This window comes from Indicator indicator, chromosome 12, assembly GCF_027791375.1.
Source record: "Indicator indicator isolate 239-I01 chromosome 12, UM_Iind_1.1, whole genome shotgun sequence".
Taxonomy (NCBI): Eukaryota; Metazoa; Chordata; class Aves; order Piciformes; family Indicatoridae; genus Indicator; species Indicator indicator.
In genome coordinates this window covers 8339883-8358032 of record NC_072021.1, presented here as the reverse complement: position 1 = coordinate 8358032, position 18150 = coordinate 8339883, and the positions used below count along the sequence as shown (strand labels likewise).

Sequence of the window (18150 nt, the reverse complement as noted above, 5' to 3'; positions counted from 1 at the left end):
GCATGCCTGCACAACACTATGCTGTGTCACACAGATCATCCACTTAGCTCCCTGCATTGGTGTTGCTGAGCCATGGCAATAGAAAAGAAAAATCTATTTTTTAGACGTTTCTTTTTACTATCCAAGAGTACAGTAGCATGAATCATTAAATATTGGAACTTGCCAACACATCATGAGGCACTACTTAAAGAATTCCCCATTCAGAAGTTCTCCTAAAATGAACAGACTTTTGTTTAATGGACAACAGAGCATGACATGTAAAGAAATACCCTCCAGATTTGCAATGATTTCTAAGTATTTCTTTGCAATCAGATGGAATTCTGAGAAAATGGAATTTTTATTACTTTTAAATGGTTAGATAATTTCACAGAAGTAAAAAATTACTTGAAATTCAAGTTAAAAATTAAGAAAAAACCCACCTGCCTCCTTCTTTGAGCCTGAAATTAAAGCAGAGTAACCACCAGGAATTACCTGTTTCTGTAATGGTCAATATTGAAGCTTTCAATTTTGCATTTGATTTTGGTATAGACATCCTGCATATCCACTGAGGCACTGAGATCTTCGAGTTCACTGACAACACAAACTTCTGCAATAGTCCAAGAAAACCACAGTTATTAGTTATGCTTCTGAAACCTGCAGGTTTTAAAGGAAGAAATGTGTCTGAGACACCACATTTTCTAAAGAGGATGACGGTAATTTTACCCAAAGTTTTGTAAAAAAGCACTTTTTCGGCTCAAGTGTCACACAGACAGGAACCAGAAAAAAATCCTAGCATCCAAATCTTTTTATACAGAGGTGTAGAGAGACTTAGATATTAGATTTTTAGTCCAGCTGTTCACAATATAATGCATCAAAAAAATTAACATTTTTTTTTGGTCAAGTTATTTACTCCAGCAACACTTGGCATTTCTTTCTCCCATGTATTCATTATTTTCAAACCAAAGGCTCAAGTACATCTCTTGGTAAATCAGCTTTCATCATGAGTCTTCCTATCTTTTCCCACTTCTCTGAGTAACCCTGCCAATTTCTAAGCAGCAATGTTTCAAGTCCTGCAGTACATTTATTGAATCCAAGTTCCTTTCCAATAATCACTGTTTGAGTGATAATATAAATTCAATCTCAAGGGAAGAAGGAGAAATTGTGTACCACACACGTCTCTTTTCAACACCTAAGTGGAAACTTCTGCCTTGAACTCCATACTAAACCTCCCATGACTTCAAGGACTGTACTGTGATGTTATCTTAAATTTGAAATTACCAACACAGAACTACTTGTCTAAACATGGGCATACACAAACCAAACTACTAAATCACAGCAAAATTAAAAATGACTGTTTCTAATGATATAAATGCACCACCCTATTAAATAGTCAAATAACCAATCATCTTTCCACACAGAGGTGGAGGTTTGTGGCAAAGCACAACCCTGATTTCATGCACTAACCTAACTACAGTTAGTTACTGGAGTATAAAATACAGATCTAACCCAAAACTTCTGCATGACAGTGTTTAATATTGACCATAAATGCTTGGAGTAGCTTGGGGTGTGCTGTAAAATAACCGAAGGGACTGAAGATCAGCAAACAACACTGAATACCTGTGCCATTATTTCTAGGATCAGGAGCAAAGAACTTGATGGTGATCTTTGGCAACATCCACTGCATCCATAGGCTGACACGTCCACTGGAGACTCCAATGTTACTGGTTGTTTGTTCCAGCGTAATAGAGTCTGAGAATGGGGAATCATCACCTCCCTGAAGAGAATCACCCTAGAAAACAGACGTAGTAGTTGAGGAAAACAAATGACTGCTTTGCATCGCTCCTCTTTTTCCTTCCATCTGGACTAATGCAGATATCCAAACTATATAAACACAGACTCAGTGCTGGCATATTTGAGTTAAGGCATTTTTTACCATCAGGAGAAAAATAAAATATATTCCTCTTTTTTTAGATAGAGTTATTTGACTTTGGCAGTGATTCTGTGGTAAAACTATAAGGCTCCATGCCTTAGTTCCACTTGGTGTAGAGAGCTTTCCTCATCAACTCTATGCTAATGAAACACTATCACCAATAAAAACAAACAAACACAGGCTGATAGGAATATTCTGAGATGCAGTGGGGAAGAGGATAAGAAAGATGAAAGTTAAAGGAAGAAAGAGCTGTTGAAGGGGCCAAAGGATCAGCCACCCAGGATGGTCATACCACCACACTACAAACACACTAGTTGGTGAGTGTTGGGTTTTCTTTTTTTTTGACCTTCTTTTACGTGCTTCCCTGTAACTCAATTTTAATGAGTCTTTATTTGTAAAGTCATCGTTCTGACATCAGAGAAGCCTCATCCTTTTTCATGACTTGCAATTTCACACCATCAGCATAGCATCAGTTCTGAGCCTTCCAATTTCTGCCAATAAATTCCTTCCTTCTGGTTTCTTTTGTATAACTCATCCACGTGGTTCTTTGACACTGCCACACCCTCAGAATTTGCCTTTGACTGATATCTCTAAAAGATGATGCTTGTGTTGAACTTCCATTGTGTCTGAAGTGATTGTTCTCATCCAATCTCATGTGCTTTAGAGACATTGGAGTCAGTAGTACTCTGGAATTGAGGGATGCCTTCAGCAGCTTTGAAGGAAGGAGTCAGGCAAGGACAATTTTCCTTTGCTGACATCTTCAGATAGATTTCACAGGGTATCAAGAAATAGAAGTCAATTCAAGGTTAAGGAAAGAGAGAAACACTACTTTTTTAAACCTAAGAATTTGTTTATTTACAGTTCAAGTCAAAGTTCAAGTCAGTGTTGATGTTCTGTGAACTGATATGCTGCACTCTATTCCTCTTGTTCTATTAAAAACATTTATTTATTTATTTGTTAATTTGTCTGTTTGTTAACAGCTGGACCCTTTTCCAAGTTCTTTCTGTACTGTAGCACTTTAGGCACACTTTGCCAAACTGTAACTTATAAGCTGTGATGAAGGAGGTGGGAATGAGAGACAGCCTCCTCCTCACCCTCCACACACCCCCTGATTCTCCCACTGGACACATTCCAAAATGTTTTTTCTAACAAAATCAACTTTGTGCTAAAATTTTGGCAGATGTCTAGATTTCTATCAGTTAAAAAAAGAAGAAAACAATAGTAAATGAAACTTGCGTAGAGTTAACAGCAAATATGTACTGCCACCACGATAAGTTTTGAATTTTATAATTGGATTATTTTACTTTCATTTATTTAATGTGCTCAGATGTTTTATTAATTTTGTTTCAACTTTCTTTTTTTTTTCCCCACAGAGAGCTGTTCTATGTTTATTGGTTTGAGTATACAGATAACTTAGTCCTGCAGAAAACAGAGGCCATAATTTTCCCACACTTTTCTTTAAAAGCTTACTTTCTGAAGACATGAAATGATGTACTGTTCCTGTCAAAGAATCAGTCAGTTGATCATTCTGGCACAAGGTTACTTATAACGGTCTTTGTGAGACTCTTGAAGAGCTGTAATCGTCTGTCATAACCTGAGACATCTATAAAAAGCAAATGACCCCAGGAATGTGCAGTCAAATTCAACAGCTGCAAATTCTACATTTGGGGGAATGTGGCCCCCACCAACTTCCAAGCCTATTATATCTATGAAGTTTACCAAAAAACAGAGTTACAGGCTCTGGCCCAAATGTATCATTAGAAACTGATTCTCCTTTTCTAAATACATAATGGAACAGACCAGATGATATGCTATAACCCAAAAGTACAGAGGTAAGGAAAAGAGGCCAAGGTGATTGCAGTTTCCATTCCTTTTGCTAGAGCTAAGCTTTCACTAGCATCAAAGAATGGCTCAGGCTGGAAGGGACCTCAGAGCTCATCTCCTCCAACCTCCCCACCATGGGCAGGGACACCTCTCAACTAGACTCAGCTGCTCAAGGCCTCATCCAGCCTGGCCTTGAACACCCCCAGAGAGGAGGCGAATATGAGCACCATTCCAATGTTGTTTGTGCTCATGCTTGTCTGATTTGCAGGTGTTTCTCAGGCTTTAATTTCTGCAGTATGTGAGGTGACTTCATTAAACCATGTTCAAACTGCGTGGCACACAATCCTGGAGCTGCACAACCAAACTCCACGGAGGCACAAGTGAGGCCTAGGCGTGCGGGGAGTCAGCTTGGAAAAGAGAACCAGGCTTTGAATTTCTAAGGCTGAAATGGAGGATGCAGACATTGAACAAAGTTAACAGAAACGAAGGAACTGGGAACTTCTGGACACAGGCAGAGGCAGAATAAGCTGGGGGTCAGACACTTGGGGCATGATCTTGGAACTTGTTCTACCACAGGGGCCTCAACTCACATGTACTCAGTTTTGTAGTGCAATTCTGTACACTCAAGTTACCACATTCCCACCCACAATTCCAAGCCACTTCTGTGTACTACTGCTTGGACTAGCTACCTTGACAGTACAGCTGAAGGCATGGAGCTGAGGCTTTCAGGGATAACAACTTCTGTTTGCAGCAGTGCCAGCTGCAGAGCCGATCAACAGATAGCCCCAGCTGCCCAGCGCCGTGTCCCTGCTCCTCCCCTTCTCCAGTTCAACGTGAACACACTGATGATTTTCTGCCATTTAACCATATGTAAACAGTTGAATCAGCCCATTTTCTTTTGCAGTGGCAGAGGCACTGCAGATGTTCCTCTGCAGGCAGATGTTGCTATATGGCTATCCTTTGGGAGGAGAAAAATGAAGAGATCGCATTTCTCCTTAGCCTTCTGTTAATGTTTCTGTAACCAGAACCATTGGGCAGTCGCAGGGGCTGCAAAACTGATGGTCTGCAGGAGCTGACGTGTCTTTTATTGTTGTTTTGTTTTGTTTTAAACAAACTTGAAATCTTTGGAATATTTTACAGTGAAAAATTAAGAAACTGAAGCGAGAAGCAGAAAGGCTGCATTCTTGTTTTCATTTTGGATTTTCAGCACCCAGCGTGGTGTAGTTAAATATGTTTATGCATTCATTTTCTGCTCTGTTTCCAGATCTACAGAAAAATCAAGTTAAGAGTCGGAAACCCTGAACTATTTTCCCACAACTTTTCATGCCAAGACCTAAAATATACAATTTAATTCTTTCACCGATTGTTGCTAATTGACCAATATGCTGAGTTTATTTTCTTTGCAGAATTTATCTTTGTTCATCAGGAAGACTCAAACATAAGAAGCCTTCATCCTTGGCCTGCCTAAAGCTCAGGGATGATCACAGTTTGGCCACACTAATGCTATGCCTTATCAAAATAACTTCTGCGTTCTTGCTTAATCACCAAGCCTCCCCAAGGACTAAACACTTCTACCACTGTTTGTACTTAAGTAAACAGTAACAAGTGGCCTGTTGTAGTCTGTACTACCTTTGCTTTTGCTGTTCCAAAGGAGGGACGGTAAAAATGATAAAGTGTTTCCAGCCCTCCAGTACTTAAGGCTCTCACTCATGTTTCCCTGTCTTACCACCACCCAGACTAAAGTGCAGCAAGCTAGGTAGCTTTATCCACACAGCTCTGTGGTGCTCACTATCAACTTGTCAGCATGAAAAGAATTACACACAGCTTAAAATATAAATCATCCCCAGCTCACATAAACAAATCACTTCTTTTGCTGTTGAATATAAACAGTCATGAGAGTTTGCTTTCTTCTGATTCATTTATAGCAAGTCCATTGCAGCTGAAAGAAGCTTTAAAAATAATCATTTTTCTCCTACAGAACAAAATAACACATTAAACTAGAAAAATCTCAAAACTCAAAACCCCCACACCTATCACACAGCACAGTATTTTTGTTCAACAGACTTCAAGATTTAAAGACTTAAAAAAAAAATATAGGAACATATAAACAAAACACAGACTCTGATAAAACACAAACTTCTGGAAAATTGCCCTAAGTCAAATCTGTTGAAATACACATTATTTAATTAATCTCTATATTTCATTGCTGCTTATTGGCAATGCTGGTTATAAAATACACAGCTGCAAAGTGAAGTTGTGGCTGATGCACTCCATTTTTATGTATCACCTACTCTATTTCTTCCACTAAAAATATTACTGCTATAATAGTCTGGGGAAAAAAATGTTATAATTTACAAATACAGGGAGCTGTTTTCCAGATCAAACAGCATGGAGCTAGATTTGCTCCCACTGACTTCTTTGTGAGCAACATTAGGCCAATATTAAATACCTTCAAATGTCTAAAAACCAAAATATGCATCTGTAAGTAGTCAATACCAACATCTCAGAGAATGCAAAGATGTGAAGCATTTAAATAATGTTAAGCATTTAAATAGACTAAAATAAAAGTATTTTTCTTTTTCTCCAAGGATGTGCAAGTTTTTTCCAGGCCTATCTGTCCCAAGACAGCAATTGAGCAAGGGTTTGTTGGTGTTAGGTGCTCTGACCAGTAAGTGCCTGCACTGTAACTGCCTCATCTGCTTTAATTGCTCCCTTGAAGGAATTCAGGCTCTGTGGGATAGGAAAGGAGTGGTCCAGCTCCAACCAGCAGCAAAGCCACAGAGAGATAAATCAGAATGAGGAAAATGGTAGAATGCTGCTCCAGCCTTCTCAGCTGTCTCATCTTCTCTTTCCACTCTGCTGTTCACTGAAAGCAAGTCATTCTTAGCCACCCTCCACTTCCATGCCCTATCACTTATTATCAGTTGGTTAACTTCCCTGACATCCCAGTTCCTGCAATCACTTCTGTGATGTATTAAAGATAACTTTTGCCTTCCTGTCTCAAATCCTCCCCAGTTCCTCAGGGCTTAGATTTTCTACACTAGTCTATGATGAGTATTTGATGCATACTATGACACAGGAGGCTGATAAGCACTAGGTTACTCTGAAATCCCCTACCCCACTTCTACACATTTTGAAATTAAAATTACTTATTTAGCAGCTACCTGGAAAAAAATATTCAGACCTCAACTGTACTTTGGTGCAAGACAATGCAATTGGGTTCTCAAATACTTGTTTGGATTTCATTAATCAGGCTCTTGTGAACGAACAGGGTCTCCAGATGAAAAGTCTTTTGTGTAAGACAGATGTCATGTACAACGATCCATATTGGACAGACTGTGGAAGACTGTGTCTACACCCAGAAGAAAACCTTGGCCTCCTTACAAACAGCATGGTTGAACAGCCTGACATCTGCAGCCCATTAGGCAATGTGACAGGTAGAACTTGCTGCTGTACTTCACAGCAGACCAAAAAATGTTAAAAATCTGTCTCCGTTTCTTGTCCACAAGGCCTGTCAACTTCCCTTGCCTGCTTCTGGGGTGGAGGAACAGCTGTATACCTCTCTGTACTGATGCCACTCAGGTGCATCCCTGCAACTGTAACAGGGTTCTGTGCACATCTGAGCATACTAAGGAGGTCATTTTTCTTAAAATAAAGTCTGTGTTATATGAAATATTAACTGAGGTGCACAGCAGACTGAAACAGTTCAAAGTAGCAGCTGGAGACAGCAGAACTGACCAGGTTCTCTCTCATCTTCACATCCAACCATCTTCAAACAAAGGAGAAGCACAATTTCAGGATGGTGCTATCTACACCTAGGTATGGTGATAATAACCAAGTCAGCGACTTCTCTCAAAGGACAAACAGCTTTCACTGGTAAAACCTCCTACAGTCTCAAACACCTGGCCAAGAACCTGTTCATCCATCTCACTCCCATGGTTTTCAGTACAGCCTACAGACAGCCTCCACTGACACTGTAGTAACTGGCTTCAGCATGACAGGCTGACTGCTGAAGCTACTTGGGGTAACTCACGGGCAGCACAGGTATCACAGGTTGCCCCAGAACATCAGTTACTGTTCTAACAACTCTGGACTTGAAAAATGCCTTATGCTCCTGGACCTGAAAACATTAACTACCATTTTCTAATGAGAGTTACTATTAACTCCCTTCAAAGAGAAACAATCCAGGCAAGCAATAAACACAGAAGCAAATTGTTTGTGGTTTTGTTTGCTCCTTCCTCTTGTTCCACCAAAGTGAGCCACACAGTTTCGTCCCTAGTTTATCGGAGCCAAGTGACACTGCTGCTCTTTCTGACCCTTCTGACTCTCGCTTGCTGCTCCTCCCCACACCTTGTAAGGCACTTGGGTGGCACGTTGCATCTGCAGAAGCCTACCTCCGTAGTGGTGCCGATGTCAGCGGATGGGCTGTACGTGCTGGTGTCTGGTGGAGCAGTACCAATGCTGCTTTTAACTGGGGAGCTAGGAGGAGCAGGTCCTGTCACAGGCTCAGTGTAGACAGAAGATTGATGGAGAACTCCTTTCCTCTGGGTTTTATTCCAAACTTTACTTGTGATCTCAGCCAATTCATACAGAAGCTGCACCTAAAAGGAAAAAAAAATACCCAAGTACCCTTTTTTAAGATGAAGCTTTCCTTAATGAGGTTAAGGAAAAACCATCAAAGTCCTCCACTGAGACTTAGAATGTAGCAGAACTGAATTTCTCACCATTTATAAAGCTCTGATATGCAGCCACAGTGCAATTAAAATAACTAACATCAGTTACAGTACTGTGATTTCGATAAAAATAATGTGTGCTTTGTCCAAATACATGGTTCGTGGCTCATAAAAACATAACCAGTAACAACCTCTTGTAAACCCTCTATTAATACTAATGTTAACAATTAAACAAAAGTAATTTGTGCTGTATTTCATATGTAGAGATACTGCACGTAGAAAAATAGAAACATGTCAAGTTTATGAAATCTTGCCAATGCAGACACTATCAATTTAAATGCTATTAAAATAGTGATCCCCTGCAGCACATGAAGCTGTTGGGTGTTTTAAGAACACTACCCACTATCAAACTCAACAGTCTCCTGGCATATGTCATTGCAATATTGAGCAACACAGTGTTTAATGTGCACATTGTTTGACTCGGTTCTAAGCTATTTACACAAGTTTTTGTAAATAAGCATTAATCACAGAATCCGCTGTAAGACAACAGACTGTGAGATACTGTATCAAATAAGCACTGCAAACAGTGCAGATATAAGCAGATCCACAGCTGGATACCATACCCAACTTGCCACTATAAAAAATGGAAATTCTCATATTTATAAGAACTTTAAGCCTCAGGACACATCTACTCTGTGAAGCTGGCTTCTTATGTGGGCAGAACAGATGCAGCAAAACACTGTTGTCAATCTCCATTTGATACAAAGCAGCACTTGATGCTGTGCGTGAGAGTGTGTGATGAAGGCTCAAAGTACATGCTGCAGCCCTTCCCTAAGAGGTGAAGTGCTGGAATTTTATAAAACCTTCATTCATCTTGCATTTTCTTTTGAAGTTTCAAGACTTACACTGAGCAGGTCATATACTCTCTTCTGACAGAATTTTTCCTTACATGAGATAAACTTCTCAGTACTTTTTTTGGTCTCCCTATACTGCCCAAATCACAGACAAGCAGTAACTCTGGCTGTGCTAAAAAGCTCTTTTAGTTATGCTTTAAAATATTTGGTGTCTGTAGCACTCTGATGTGCCCTGGTAGCACTTAAATTACTCATTACAAATTTCTAAGGTTGCCCTTCCATGGAACTCAGGCAGATCAACTAGTAAGGTCCATCTGACTGATTAATAGAACATTAACTGGTGCTGACACTCTGCTGCCAAAAGAAAAAGCCTCTAGAAAGCTAATAGGTTACAGGCACATATCCAAATCATCCATGCTTGCAACCTCCCCTCCCTCAAGAAACCAAAGGATAATTTGAGCTCTCCTTGTCTTAATGAAACAGGGCTTCCAGAAATTTAATTATGCTACTGTTCATAAATGCACAAAATAACCCAAAAGAAGGAATGATGCCATTTCCTTGTTTACATACATGCTGATATACAAGGTGAGGAGGCTTGCCATCAGATAATCCAACACTGAAGAGTGTAAATCCCATTAGGGCTGCAACAACCATAATCTTTGAAGTTAATAATTCCTTATCAGCAGGCTAGGATCTTTGCAGCCTTTGAGTGGCTCTTTGAGACAGCAGCAGCTGTCTGAACACTGCCACCAACCAGACAGACATGAAGTATCACCCTAATACTCTGCCCTGAAAACAGAGACACAGCAACAACTTCACTACGCAGAAAGGCACATCTTGATTAGAGCGAGGTGATCTTCCTGGAGGTGTGTTAAAAAGTACAAAATACCAAAAAGACTGACAACAAAAAGCTCATTAAAACAAACCCCAAGGCATGTGTTGATACGTAGATCAAATTTAAAGTCCTCAGCTAAAGAGCTGAAGCTGTGTCTTTTGTAATTTTTAATACACTTAATTTTATTCTGCTGGTTGTAACTCATTAAAATGGAAGGCTTTCTACTTCTCGTTTGCTGCATTTTTTCACATGAGTAGTCTCATCTCTTGAACATTCATCTCCAACTATATTTCATAAAATCCTAGAATGGAAGGGACCTCAGCGCTCATCTCCTCCAACCTCCCCACCATGGGTAGGGACACCTCTCAACTAGACTCAGCTGCTCAAGGCCTCATCCAACCTGGCCTGGAACACCCACAGAGAGGAGGCAGCCACAGCCTCCCTGGGCAGCCTATTCCAGAGTCTCACCACCCTCAGACTGAAGAACTTCTTCCTAAGTTGCAGTCTAACCCTGCTCTGCCTCAGCTTCATTCCCCCTTGTCCTGTCTCTAGACATCCTCATGAAAAGTTCCTCTGCAGCCTTCCTGTAGGATCCCTTCAGCTATTGGAAGGCAGCTCTAAGGTCCCCCCAGAGCTAATGCAAGGACTCTCTTCTTTATAACACAAGTTAGTATAACTATTTTTAGTACACTCCTTTCAGGAGAAGACAATAAAAATGGGATTAACAGAATTATTACTTAAGAATTTTCCCTCTCTCACTGCTTCCACCCCCTCTGCAGTAAAACCTCCCATAGCTCAGAAAGGCTCCACTGAGTGCTGTACAGTTCAATGTGTTACAGTATTTTATCCTTCAAAAACAACACACTACAAAACTGAAAACTTACAAGAAAAGGCAATATCCTGGCAATTTTGCACACTGGAAATACCTCTGGACTGTAAATGGCTACAATCCTCAGAACATGGTTCCACATTAAATCATAATGCTCCTATAGTAAAACACATCACCTTTGCTACCATTTAACAAGTTCACCAACTATCACCTACTTGAAGCCTGTCATCTACACACAAAAGACAGCCTGACATTCTGAAGAATCAAATTTCATAGGAGCTCTCAGCTTAATTTATAACTACCAAATGCTGTTTATGTCATTGCATTTTCCATCTTCTCTTCTGAACATCTGGTTAAAGAAGACTGATGGGGTTTGGGGTTTTTGCCTTTTGCATAAGTAAAGCAGAAAGGACAAGTAAGGCAGGTGTATGGGAGAGCATACAGCTCAGGAACCTTCATGAGACTCCACTACTTTATTTGCATCCTATTGGACATAATAATAACAATAATAGTACTTCAGTAAATGAATACCATCACAGTGTGCAAGGACATCTTTTAAGACAACAGTATGGGCTTGGATCAAAACCAGTGTCCAGTAGGAGCAGGGCAGTGATGGTGTCCCTGGACTTGGCACTGGTGAGGCCACAGCTTGAGTACTGAGTTCAGTTCTGGGCACCACAGCATAGGAAAGACATTGAGGGGCTGGAGGGTGTCCAGAGAAGAGCAATGAGGCTGCTGAGGGGTTTGGAGGGCATCATACAAGGAGCAGCTGAGGGAGCTGGGGTTGTTTAGTCTGGAGAAGAGAAAGCTGAGGGGAGATCTCATTGCTCTACAGCTCCATGGAAGGAGAATGGAGCGAGGCTGCTGTTGGTCTCTTCTCCCAAGTGAGCAGTGACAGGACAAGAGGCAGTGGGTTTGAGTTGTGCCAGGGGAGGTTTAGGCTGGACATGAGGGAAAACTTCTTTAGTGAGAGAGCGGTGAGGGGTTGGCACAGGCTGCCCAGGGAGGTGGTGGAGTCCCCATCCCTGGAGGTATTCAAGAAGCTGTGGATGTGGTGCTTCAGGATATGGTTTGGTGCTCATGGCAGCTGGGTTATGGTTGGACTCAGTGATCTTAAGGGTATTTTCCAGCCTTGGTGATTCTGTGGTTGTATTTGGTCTGACACTCCACAGCACAACTTCATTTTAACATTTCACTATACTTGTAATATGATTGACACGGAGCCAGAGGTGGTAACTTTTGTTCACACACATTCATTTGTTTGGGTTTTTTTTCCCCTGTACTGAAGGATACCATTGCTTGTCTAAAAGGCATTTTATGTTAGAAGAAAAAGTTAGTTCTCTGAAAATATGGTAAAAAATTATAGTGAATCACTTCACAGTGACAGCAGAACAGCAGCATGGCATTTAATGGTACATCTGTAATTCATTTCACTCCACCAGCCAAAAGATGCATTTATACTGTGGCTATTACATTCTGAAAGAGTTTGAATTACCAAACTTGAGAGAGCTTCAAAGGGAATCCTCATCTAAGCACCTTCATTTTGATGGCCCAGTTAAAAAAAAAAAAAAAAGATAGAAGAAACCCTCTTCAACAAAGTGCAGAACAATTGTACTTAAACTGAGTTATTTTTGATTTTCTTTCATAAATCAATTAAATGTACACACCTGGGGGTTGGAGCACTTTATTTCCAGGGACTCAAGGTCAACGTGGAGGCAGACAACGAATGAGTGTCTGGATTCTGGCCCCGAAGCAAGCAGTTTCTGTGAAGTAACAGCTAAAGTAGATGTGCAGCCCATTGGCTCCACTAAATTCAGTGTCATCTGCTGTCCAAGGAGAGTATATACACTGAAATGATGCAGACTGATAGTCCATGGAAAAGCATCACCTAATGGTTAACAAGAAGGGAAAACAGTTAAACAATTGCATCATGAAAATTAGGCTGTTAGTTCCTCCAAGGTGTTGTGCTAAATCCTTTTACAATCACAGAATGGCCTAGGTTGGAAGGGGCCTTGGAGATCATCTATCCATCTCCCCACCATCAGCAAGTGCAATCAACAACCATTACACTGACCCTGAAAGCACACAAAGATCATTCACCCACCCATTCCTTTCCACCCTTCCAAATCTAAACCACAGCAGTCCATTCCTTACAACTTTTTAACAATGAAAACCCACTGAGAATGTGATTCTGTTTTAATATCCTCAGTGAAGACAACCACATGGGCCTACTATCTGAGTGATTTGAACTATAAAGACAACCATGTAGTTAATTACCTTTTTAGGAAGTGATTTGGTTGCATTTGTTACTGAACAGGAGTTCCACAGAATCCCTTGTTCTTCACATGGATAAATACATTTCTGTTTGCATGTTACTTGGTATGATTGAGCTAAGGAATGTTTCTGCCTTTCAGTCCTGTGCTCAGAATGTTCTTTTAAGTATCCCTGCAAAGAACAATGACCTCAGAAATGTATCAGAACTCTGAAAACAAATGGCAAGAGTGGATTGTGGGATGTTGTATCATCTATTTTTACAGTATGTTGACATCTCTGGGTCAATAAATATCTGAGCAGGATGCAATATCCCCAAGTGACAGGGTAACTATGCTGCCTTTCCCTCCTCTTCTAGTTTTTCATGGAATAAGAAAAATACATGGGTGAGCACAAAGCTTTTTAAAAGCAAGCCTTTTACTTACCTCTTCTTTAAAAGAAGGAATTATATAAAATAAAATAAAATAAAATAAAATAAAATAAAATAAAATAAAATAAAATAAAATAAAATAAAATAAAATAGCTTCCAGGAAAAGCAATGTTGAATATATACAATTTCAGAGAGCTGGTAACATGCCTTAAGGTACCAACAGTCTGACCCTCAAGTATTCTACAGTGACAGAATGCAAATTAAGAGACTGCCCCAACAAAAGTGCATCAAAATTATTTACATCTAGATGGGAAGAAACAAAGAAAGTCACTTAAAAGCTTTGAAAACCCTTTGGGTAATAGCCTGTTTCAGGGGGATTTTTGGCATGGGAGAAGGCTACAGCTCCATTAGGGAAGCAAAAATATCAAGATTGTGAGAACTTCTGTTTGGCATTATTCCCAGAGCACAAAGCCACACACAAATAAATTCCTTACTATAGGCTTTAGCACAACAAAGGGGATTCCTTTCCCTCACTAGGATCTTTCCTACAAATCTGGATTTGACAAAATTCAAATGACTTCTTCCTTTCAGAAATGGTTTTAATTACATCAGCAGTTTAAAACAAACAAAAGACTTTGGTTACATTTATCTTTTATCTGTCACAAAGATTAGCAAATTAGATCCCTCCTAGTGAAAGCTATTAGGAAAAAACACATCTACCTTTCTCTCTCCTGCTTTTTGCTGTCTTTCTCTTTTTTTCCTTTCCAGTTGGTAACATCTCTAGTATGACTTCCAGTATTAAAATCCACTATTTTATTTTTGTTGCTGTGAGTTTAAGGTAGATACAGGGAGGAGAAAAGAAGGTCCTCTTCCACCTCTTCTTTCTCTTCCTCTCTCCCTTTCTCTATCTTTCCCTTTCTCTCCTTCTTCTTTCTCTCCCTTTCTCCCTCTTTTCTCTTTCCTCCTTCCTCTTTCCTTTTTCTTTCCCCCAAAACATTTTCCCTCTGCCCTGGTCCATCACCAAGAGTTTCCACTGCCTCTAACAAATCCAACTCATCAGGTGTTCAGTGCTGGTTTGCTTTAATTTACTCCAAGGGAAATTTTGGATCTTAGCACAACCTCCCCTGCTGCCAAGGGTTGGTTCAGGATATAGGGTCATATCACCACTTCCCTGTGGACCTCTTCCAGTGACTGACCACTGTCTCAGTAAAGAGCCTCTTTCTAAGGCCCACTCTGAATGTTGTATCCAAGATATGTTTTGGTTGGTTGGTATTTGGGTTGGTTTTGGGTTTTTTGTTTTTGTTTTGTTTGCTAGCAAAGGTGGCAAGAGAAGTTTTTCCTGACCTGCCTTCATTCTACTTTGGAATTCCCAACTCACTGCCATCTCCTGTTGCATCAAACTGACTGTTCATGGCTGTTACAGAGCAACTTAGATGCCAAAGCCAAAGAAGGTAAAAACTGCACCTCTATTGCCCCTTCCAACATGAGCCATTCTGATTCTGTAACCACACAACCAGCTCGTTGATGATGAATTTCACTTTGACCTCCATGGGGCAAACCTTACTGTTAGCATTTGTAGCCATCAACAATACACAGCATGCTGCTACAAAAGCAGCACAACATCAGAAGTTCTCAAAATCAAAGGTAATTTCCATAACAGTAAAAAAAATGCAAATTCAAGAGTAAGCTTTCTTTGAGTTCATCACACTACCTTCTTCCAGGATGGCTCTCAGCACCACAAAGGGGATTTCCTGCAGTGGTTCCATGTGTTTGTGTCCAGCACTCATAATCTTTATCTGTGGCAAGCAGACAACAAGTGTCCCAGGCATGCTGGCCTGCCCATGGTACCAGCTCCTCACAGTGCCAGGAATGTCACCCGACACGATGGTGCTTGGGGACGGCAGGCTGTCGTTGGGGAGGAACACACAGCAAGACTGCACTTCCAGCTGGGAAAAACAAAGCCAGGGGAGATTTGTCAGAAACACATCACCATTGCCCACCTCAGAGTGGAGCAGTCTTCTTGGTACAAAACCTCAAGTCACTCATCCATTACAGTTGATTGAAAGTAGTCTTTGCTTTGAATTGAATTAAGAGCAAAGATCACAGGATCACAGAAAGATGATCACAGGAAGATGACACAAAATGTTGGAAAATGATATATTCTTGCAAATGATGAATCTGTGAGGAAGGGGAGGGAAGGAGTGGGATTTTGGTCTGTAAATCTGAGCAGGTTTTCACAAGAAGTGTAATTGAGGTAGAAAATATTCTCACAATAAAGCTGAGAAAATCCTCCTCCTCTTTTGGCAGTTCCTTAGCTTTTTTTAGCAATATCTCACAGTATTTCACAGTATAACAGAAGTTGGAAGGGACCTCAAGAGATCATCAGGACCAACCCCCCTGCCAGCGCAGGATCACTTAGGGTAGTCTGCACAGGAATGCATCCAGGTGGGTTTTGAAAGTCTCCAGAGAAGGAGACTCCACAATCCCCCTAGGCAGCCTGTTACCCACACTGTAAAGAAGTTTCTCCTCATGCTGAGGTGAAATCTTCTCTGTTTAAGTTTGAACCCGTTGTTCCTTATCTTATCACTGTGAACCACCAAAAAGAGCCTGGCCCACTCCAGAATTAACATTTTGTGCACTGTTCCTTTATAGAAACACTTTTTCAGGGGAAATTCTCTCTACTTTGTAGTAAACAGCAAAGAGGATGCACAGAAAGGTTAATCATCAGATCAAATAAGTATAAACTTCAGTGGAAAACTGACTTTAAAACAAATGGACAGGCACAAACATACACAGAGGGAATGAGAAATGAATAAAGTTCAAAAGGTTTCTGCACCTTCTATCCTGTTTGCAGTGCAAACCAGAAACAATGCATGATATGTTTTAATCTAAAATAGGACTTTTTTTTTTTTTCTTTATTTTCAAGCAGTGCTGTTACCCTGAACTGTTTCTGACCATTCTGCCATTTCGTTAGGAGCTTCTAGCACGGGTGAGAGAGCCCAAACCAAGACCTGGATTCATCAGGACTTGTTAACTCAGAGGTAGTGCCAGCTGCAGACTTTGTCTTCCCTGGCTCTTATAAGTGATATTCTGCATCTGGATCTCAGGCAGTCTCAATAACAGAGCATTCAAGTGTGCAGGCTAAGTGAGCAAAAGCTCAGGCCACCTCTTCATGTTGTTTAGAAAGGTCTGGTGTACAAAATGTCAGAGACAAGATCCTCTTTGCAGCTGGGATAAAAGAACATTTGTCTGCTGTAATCCTATGTAACAGAGTCTTTCAATGTGACATCATTAAACACATCACAGCTTACAACCAAGGTTTGTACTCCACATCCTCCCCCTGAAGGCTCATAGTCCCACCAAGAGCACAACAGGGACTTGCAAAAGAGCTGGGATCTTCCTGCAGTGCAAGGACTGTGCCAACCCAGGGAGAACCCAGATATTCATCTTCACTTCAGCATTTCTGTGCCCTTTTGCTTAGACAACCTGACAGGAATTCACTGCAGAAAAAACTCCAGTAGAATTCTGCAAAAATAAATACATTGTTAGATGAAGGCTCTGTTTGTTTCTAGTTTTAGAACCCTTTGAGTTGTAAAATGAAGTTAATTACATCTTTGATAAGTAGTTTATTGATCCAAGGGTGCAGAGTGTACTTTATTTAGACTGGATGAAAAGCAAGGCTGTATTGTTACAGATGTAAGACATTTGGATTTGGCTTCCCTCCCCCCCCCCCCCCCCCAGTAAATTAATCATTGTGTCAATTTGCAAGGATTTTCACAGGGACACATTAGATAGTTATATTAGCAATAGGCTGCAGGTCAAGCCATTGTGGGATAATGATAAATAGATGACAAAAGGAATTCTGATCAGTGTCACTTCTGTTTTATCAGTGCATGTGCCCAGTAAACAGTTTAGGACAAACCACCCATTTTCATCTCTCTGTCTATTGTGATGAACATCAAATGCTGCCTGGATGCACAAACCATGTGGGAATAATAATCCACAAACCTCCACCAGCTTGGGGAGATCCCACACCTCATCACGTTACCAGCAGCAGGATCTACAGGAGATGTTTTCCAAAGTCCTTTTGAGAAGAGATCTCAATACTTAGCAGAGGTTTTACACTTAACTGACAGTTCAGTGCAGCTTTGTGCCCAAAACAAGTCCTCTAGATAATCTTTGGTTTATTTTACTTTGCTGTCTCATGAATACTGAAATGGAACCACAACACTTCTGCTCCTTCAAACTGCTGAGAGACTTTCCTCTACATAAGCAGCTCCTTTTCCATTCATCTTCAAACAACTGAATGGGAGCTGGACCATGAATTTTGGTGGCGTTTCATGATAGTATCACACCCCTGAAAGAGTCCAGCACAGAGCCACCAAGCTGCTGCAGGCAGTGGAACATCTCCCTGTGAGGACAGGCTGAGGGAGTTGGGACTTGGAGCTTGGAGCAGAGGAGCCTGAGAGCTGCCCTCACTGCTGGGAATAAAGATGTGCAGGGCAGTGTCAGGAGGACAGAGCCAGGCTCTGCTCAGGGATGTCCAATGACAGGACAAGGGGCAAGGGGTGCAAGCTGGAGCAGA

General features: G+C 40.8%; 1 protein-coding gene across 2 annotated transcripts in view; it reads right to left on the bottom strand.

The window, feature by feature from the left end:
• Positions 1–18150, bottom strand: part of VPS13B (vacuolar protein sorting 13 homolog B) — a 316612-nt gene that overhangs the window by 151323 nt on the left and 147139 nt on the right. For both annotated transcript variants that reach the window (XM_054385615.1, XM_054385616.1), the window contains exons 22-26: positions 15277–15511; positions 12592–12812; positions 8128–8334; positions 1597–1768; positions 472–586 (exon numbers count right to left, since the gene is read on the bottom strand). In XM_054385615.1, the coding sequence (XP_054241590.1) occupies positions 472–586; positions 1597–1768; positions 8128–8334; positions 12592–12812; positions 15277–15511 (950 nt within the window). The remainder of the gene's footprint in view (positions 1–471; positions 587–1596; positions 1769–8127; positions 8335–12591; positions 12813–15276; positions 15512–18150) is intronic.